We start from the raw sequence: 6816 nt of genomic DNA, 5'->3' as shown, positions 1-6816 counted from the left end.
AGGAAAGACAACGAAAGCAAAAGAGACTAATTTACAGCAATGTCATGCAATTAAAACTGCCCCCCTCTCCTGCACCCTTGCCTCCCCCCCTCCCCAGCCATCACCCCCTGGTGTCTGACATGCACACAGCAATACGAGAGAGAAAAGTTTAAGAGTAGGGAAAATAAATAAATAAATAAATAAAGCAAAAAAATTAAAATAAATCCCTCCCATTTGGGGGAATGGGGAAACAGGGCAGAAGTCAAAGGTCTTTGCCCCAGTTGTGTCTTTAAAAATTCTTTTTAATCTTCAAACCTATGTACAAGTAAAACTGGTCCAAGAAGGGGAAAAATGATTAAAAAAACCAACAACGACAACAACAACAAAAAAGAACTCATCCAACATTATCATTAAAAAAAAATCTTGCGATACAACATACACCCATAGGAACCCAACGAGCAGCAATTGAAGGTCATAAAAGAGCTGAACACTAATGCTAAGCCTACATTCTTAAAATCTCAGTCAAGAAATACTTCTCACTGTGTTTTGTCTTCCACGTGTAGAACCACATTTTTTTTGTTTGTTTAACCTTTGAGCTTGGGCCAGAATAAGTTACACTTGGTCACATAACTCTTGAGGAGGAGGAAAAAAGGTGGCAATTCTTCTTTCTCAAAGTCACAAAATGAACACTTACAAGGTTTCTGTGTCTTTTTTCCCCCTCCTCTGCAAAATAAATAAGAATCAATGTTGCCTCTACACAGTTATTAAACAGAAGATATATCTAACAGCTTATTTTTAAATATATATATATGTATATATAAATAACCAAGACCTAATAACTGAAACACAAAAAAAAAGGTCCCCATCCACCCAATCCCACCCTCCTCCCTTTCAAAAGAAAAAACAAAACAAAACAAAACAAAAACTTTATAAAAATATCTTGCAGTAAATTTTAAAGTTTACAGTAGCTTCGTGATTAAGTCTCCCATTGCCCTGACTCCACCTTGTCTTGCTCTGATGAACCAAGTGCCAGTGATTTTGCACACACACACACATACACACAGAGGAAATAAAACCCAATATAAGTCTCTTTTCTTCCTCCTCTTCATCTTCTTTTTTTTTTCTTTTTTTTTTCTTTTTTCCTTTTTTTTTTTAAGAAAAAAATCACCCAAGCCAACAAATGAAACTGATAACTTAAAGAAATAATAATACTGATATCAATGCAGCACTAGCAACACAACAATTGCCTCTAAATGCAGGGTGTGGTGGAGGATCCAGCTGGTTGAAGAAGGTCCCAGCGCGGTGGCACAGTGGCAGGGAGTTGACAGGTGGGGAGGAAGGTGTCGAAGGAGGAGCAGCAGTAGCAGCAGCGGCAACTGTGCCTGGTGATGGGAGAGACAGTCCTTGGCAGAGTCTTGTCCCTCTTCTTTGCTACCAGAAGTTGCCTTTTCCCTAAGTTTTAATGTTTTGTTTGTATGTGTTTATTCATTGAACCCCCTCTCCCTCCTATGTTTACTCCTTTCCCCTTCCAGCAGGTTAAAAAGCAAAATGATACAGTATAAAAAAACCAATTAGTTGTGTGTGTGTATATATATATGTATGTATGTATATTTATACATAAATATACACACATATATACATGTATATATAAAAAAAGGGGGCAAAAGAAAAGGAAAAGGTGGTGGGGAGAAAAAAAAAAAAAGATAAGAAAATCCCGTGATGAAGCTCCCCAATATTGTCTTGGTTCAACGCTTAGTTTTGAGTTGCTCCTGGCTGGTTTCTGATGAGAACGCGCTCTGGATTCATGGAACACTGCGCTCCCGCTACACCCGTCTCCTTCCCCACACCCTCCCTCTCCGGGCTGCGATCACCTGCGCGGACAGAAGTTGCCAAGGGTAAATAATTCACTCCAACAATCTGCAACCTCCTTTGAGCCCAGACTCTGCAATCCCATAACTGAGCACATGTCTCTTGTGGAGCACCAAAAAAGAAAAAGAGAGGGGAGAAAAAAAACCAGGCGTGCACTGGGGAAGTGACTGGGGAGAAGTGGGGAAGAAGCCCACTTCCTGAAGGGAGAGGGGAGGCTGGGAACCTCAAACAGGACTGGTCCTTGGACAGTCTACATCGGTTGCCTTCCGTCAACAAGTGTCCGCAGAGCACAGAAGGTGAAGCCGTGGCTGACATGTTAACTTTTCGGGATAATTCCTGGTAGCAGAGCGGAAACAAGTGGTGTCGTCAGAAACACAGAGAGAGCATGAACAGAACAAGAAACAAAACAAAAGAAAACAAAACAAACCCAAAAAAAAAAAAAATCAAAAAAGAAAAAACCAAAAAATCAGGAAGGAGAAAAAAAGCAAAACATTCAAAAAAAGGGAGGAAAAAAAACCAATCGAAAAAAACCACAACCCAAGATCTGGTGAACTGGGTTTGTCATCTGTGCTACCTTTTCTTTTCTTTCTTTTCTTTTCATTCTTTCATTCGTTTGTTTTTGTGTTTGTTTCTGAGATATATATTATATATCATATATAAATATATATATGTATATATATACAGTCATTCCTTCATACAAAATTTGTCTATAGACAGTTTTGTACTGTTGTGGCAAGGTATATACATCCTTCTAGTTTAGAGGCTAGCTTGCTAAGGAATATTCTTTCATTCTTTCTTGCTTTTTTTCTTTTTGTTTTGTTCTGTTTCCTTTTTTTTTTTCTCTAAGTTATTTAATTTTTTATGTGTTTATTTAAGGTTGGTCTTGTAGGCCGACTGATGAGACCATCTTTGCCTTGTCTTTGCCAGCAGGGTACTTATTGTCTCCTCTAGACCCATAGTCATTAGAACCGGAATCGCTCCGCTTGCTGTTTGCGCTATGCTTGGTTGGCGTGCCGGGGGGATGGCTCACCTGCCCGTTCTTCTCGTCTGAAAAAAGTTGTTTAATTACGTCAAAGAAGTTACTCAATGGGCTGCCTGGGTACACAAAACAGAGGAGACAAAAAAAGAAAGAAAGAAAGAAGGAAAAAAAAAACGAGAGGGAAAGAGAGAGAAAAAGAGAAGAGAAAGAGAGAGAACAAACAAACAAATGAACAATGGGGTTTTTAACGAGAAGAACATGATGAGGAGATCCAGAGCCACGTGCGTGGGGGTGTGTGGGGGATGAAGACAATGAGCAGGAAGAGAAAGAGTGTTTAGGATGGGACACCTACAGAAATAAAGAACCTGGGAGCATAAAGCACCTAGGGGGAAGCTCCTAGTTTTTTCCTGAGTGGGGAAGCATTGCTGTCTCACCTGGCAGGAGGACACAGTACCACGTGACTGAAATAGGTCAGTCCATTACTAGGATTCACTTGGCCACTCCACATGGAAATGTCAGTGACTGTAATGCTGGACACAGGCAAATCCCATCCTACTCCTGCTGTTGCAAACACGGGGTATTTCCATGTGGCTGCCCATTGATGCTTTATTTGCGGCCTTGCTAATCTCTCTGTCTACAACAGGCATCAGGCTTTCCTTGCTTGCATTTTCTTTCTTTCTGAGTTTCTCCTTGCTGCCCTGTCATGACTAAGCCTGAAGCCCTGAGTAGTCCCAGGGAAGCATCATTTGGAAAATGAGCTATGGCTGAGCGTTGCCATCTGCGTGTGCGGTCTGTGGTTTGCACTCGCAGGCTTCTGAGCACCTTCAGATCCTCCCTAAACAGGTACCTGGAAATGAAGATGCTGAATGTGGAAGCAGGCTGTTACACATCTGCCTGCTTCTGCCAGGGTCAAGACCTACCACCTCACTGTCCTGAATTTATGCTCTCTCCACAGCACAGCTTCCATGGCACCGGCATGCTTTCCAGTGCAGTTAGGAGCCAGAGAGGGAGGCAGAGCTGTGTGCTGCTGGAACAGGCATCTCCTTCAGCCAGCCCTAGATCAGGCTGCAGTGTTAACAAGGACCGGGCACATGCGTACAGCCTTCTGCACCACGTCGGCCTCCAGGAAGCATGGTTATATGCTCTTAATCTGCTGCTGTCTTAGAAGGTCTGCAGAAGGTCATACTTGAGGAAAGGCTCGGGAATTTCTAGTCCCCTTTCATTTTCTTGGATTGGGGGATTAATCTTTACCAAACATAGGAGGGGGTCACTCTTTGAACATGGATATTGAAGGTGCTGTTTATCCGATGTACACAATGGAGGTGATGCCTGTTCATGATCATTAAAACCCCATGATGATTTTCTCAGTATTGGGACTGTTGGCTCTACCATTCTATCACATTCAAATAATTTCTATCTCCAGCTCTTGGAAGGAAATGGGCCCCTTGTATCTGCCTTCCAATGTGGCAGAATGCTGCGAAGAGTGGAACCTTTCATCCCCAGGATGGGAACATTCTGTCAGGAGCAAAGGGCTTCCTCATAGCAGAGACTGGTGGATACTGGTGGCTTGGTCATAATGTACTTCACTTTAATTCCAAACATAAGCAACCCAGTAACTACAGCAGGCAAGCACCTTCTGCACACAGCAATTTGATTGAAGAGCTTGTTGAATACTTTCTTATTCTCTAACAGAAAATGCAAGACAGACATCATTGTCTTACACAGAGAAAGAGGAAATGCATAGTATTTGTGCTTTGCAAAACTGAATCTGTTACTCTTTTTTGCCTGCCCTATGCTAACCAGGTAGTGGCTGCTTTCCCCCTGCTTGTTAATGGGCATTCAGAAAAATCAAATGGCTGGAAAATAGAGTGAAGAATCCTAATCTAATTCATTCCTTGACTTCCTGTGCCTGCTGCTTTGTGGCCAATGTTCTGCTTGCCCTGGTTCTGTCACTCAGTTACACTAAAGCTAAAAGCAACAGGCTGTGAGTTTCTGGAAGGGCATCATTCACCCAGCTGACTGAAGCCTTAGTGATGGGCACAACCAACCAACCAGGCAAAGCACATATCTCAATTTCCAACTGAGAAGAGAAAGGCTTTCACTAAACTCAGTCACTTCAGGCTCAGACCTCCATGAGCTCCACCTGATCCCTTCCACATGCATGCAAATGCTTGGGAAAGGGAGTATCTGTTGCACATCTATGACTTCTACATTAGAGATTTCCCTAAGCCTCCCTAAAACTGTTTTAGGTTTGTGGGCACACACATTGCGCAAACTCATTTTTATCTACTCAGATTCATTTATACTTCTTTTAAGTGGATACCATTTTTCAATGAAAAGAGAAAAAAGAAAGCAAACACTCAGCCTTGAATGCAGGAATGTGGGCAGATCTGGTTCTCAGGTGGCTTTGGACCCCTCATCTTCATAAGCAAATGGAGTCAGCAGAGAGAATGAAAAAGAGCACTGAAAAAAATGCTGGAGAGGAAAAGACTGCTGGGTTGGGAGAAAAGAGTAGGGGAATATCTCTAGTTATTCAGCTGAGCAGTTTATTTAACAAGCTTAGAGGGAAAGATGAGGGCAGAGTAAGCAGGGCTCTGCAGGAACTGGGAAGGTTTTTTGTTTTCATATAGACAGGAACAGTGACAAAAGTACAACTTGCAAGAATGGAGCAATAAAACACTTTAGAAATCACACACCTTGTATTTGCTGAGTCCTGATACAGGACTTTTTAGTCATCCTACTAAAATATGCAGCTCATGTTTCATCCACCCTTTCTCCACCCCATGCCCTACCGGCTTTCAAGTGCCTGGAGATTTATTGCAGCAAAAGTATTTAACAGTCTACTTTTCTTTGCCTGTATCACTGCTGGATTCCTTACAATCATCGGTTTTTAGTTAAAATTTTAATGGGAGGTAAGAAAATCCTTAGGGATGTTTAGAGAGCTACTGAAAATTAAAATAGGCCATTTCACTAACCCTTTCCTTCCTTTGCCTTTTGTACTTGAAATTAAATAGTAGGTAATAATGCCCTCCTGTCCTGGCAGTCAAGGAAAAACTGATGCTGGGCTGGTGTTCATACTGCTCTTTGGATAGACAAGGAGTCCTCACACTTTTACTCTGGAGATACCCAAGAATGGGTCAGCTGTGCAGGAAGCATGAAAATGGTGCAGGGTGTTGTTCCTGTTAGTTCTCAGTTCCCTTTGAGGTTATAAATCCAGTAAAACAAGACTTGAAAATGCAGGCGATGATGGATTAGAATAGGTTTTTCAGCAATCTTCCATGCCTAGAGTTCAGTGCAAGATGTGTCATAGGCTCTTACACCTGTAAGTCCATCAGGGGGCCTCAAAAAGGCTGCCTTTCTCATTTCACAAAGTGAGATGACATCCCCATTTCGTCTGGACAGGGATGAAGGTTTGGCTCAGTGATTCTTCAGAACATCCCTGGTGTTTCATGCACAGACTAAGGTCTTCTTTCCCCTTGAGAGCAAATGTTCATCAGCACAGAGCAAAGAAAGTGTAAAGGGTAGAAAGGGTGAGAAACCGCGAGAAGGATCAAAGGCAGGAGGGGAGGCTCAGAGCATTAGGTTTATGTCTGTTAGGAGGAGATGGATATGTGCAGTTCTGAGTTAGACCAAGGAGCTGTTTGCTGCAAGACAGGGAAAGGGAATGGGTTTGAAAACAAGCACTGAAGCTTATGAAAGGGTCATGTATTGAAGGGATGCTGAGAGAAATATATTTATGGAGAAGGAACTGGTTTGGGGCACCTGTGTGCGACACTGTCACAGCTAAATATCATGAAAGAAGTCAAAACTGTGAATGCATTTGAATACAAGCACTAAAAGGAAGAAACAGGGCTAGAGATAGACAGAACAACATAGAAGGAAGCTGGGCAGGCAGTTTGCACCAAGCCTCACAGTCCTGACAATTTCATCTGCTGTTCTTAGGAAGCCTGTCTGACACTGACCTAGGCCCAGTGGTGTCACCACTTTGA

The 6816-nt window shown here is 42.4% G+C and overlaps 1 protein-coding gene across 13 annotated transcripts in view; it reads right to left on the bottom strand.

Annotated features, from left to right (window-relative positions):
- Nucleotides 1–1089: 1089 nt before the first annotated feature.
- BRSK2 (BR serine/threonine kinase 2) overlaps nt 1090–6816 on the bottom strand; it is a 311333-nt gene continuing 305606 nt past the window's right edge. For 6 of the 13 annotated variants that reach the window (XM_074543289.1, XM_074543291.1, XM_074543293.1 and 3 more), the window contains 2 exons: nt 2879–2943; nt 1090–2184 (listed from right to left, as the gene is read on the bottom strand). In XM_074543289.1, the coding sequence (XP_074399390.1) occupies nt 1732–2184; nt 2879–2943 (518 nt within the window). In that variant the 3' untranslated portion in view covers nt 1090–1731. Of the gene's footprint in view, nt 2185–2677; nt 2944–3018; nt 6303–6816 lie in introns of those variants that run through there. The other 7 variants (XM_074543295.1, XM_074543301.1, XM_074543302.1 and 4 more) reach the window with 4 other exon arrangements.

The sequence above is a fragment of the Zonotrichia albicollis genome, chromosome 6, assembly GCF_047830755.1.
Source record: "Zonotrichia albicollis isolate bZonAlb1 chromosome 6, bZonAlb1.hap1, whole genome shotgun sequence".
Lineage (NCBI taxonomy): Eukaryota > Metazoa > Chordata > Aves > Passeriformes > Passerellidae > Zonotrichia > Zonotrichia albicollis.
This window is presented reverse-complemented; position numbering and strand designations above follow the sequence as displayed.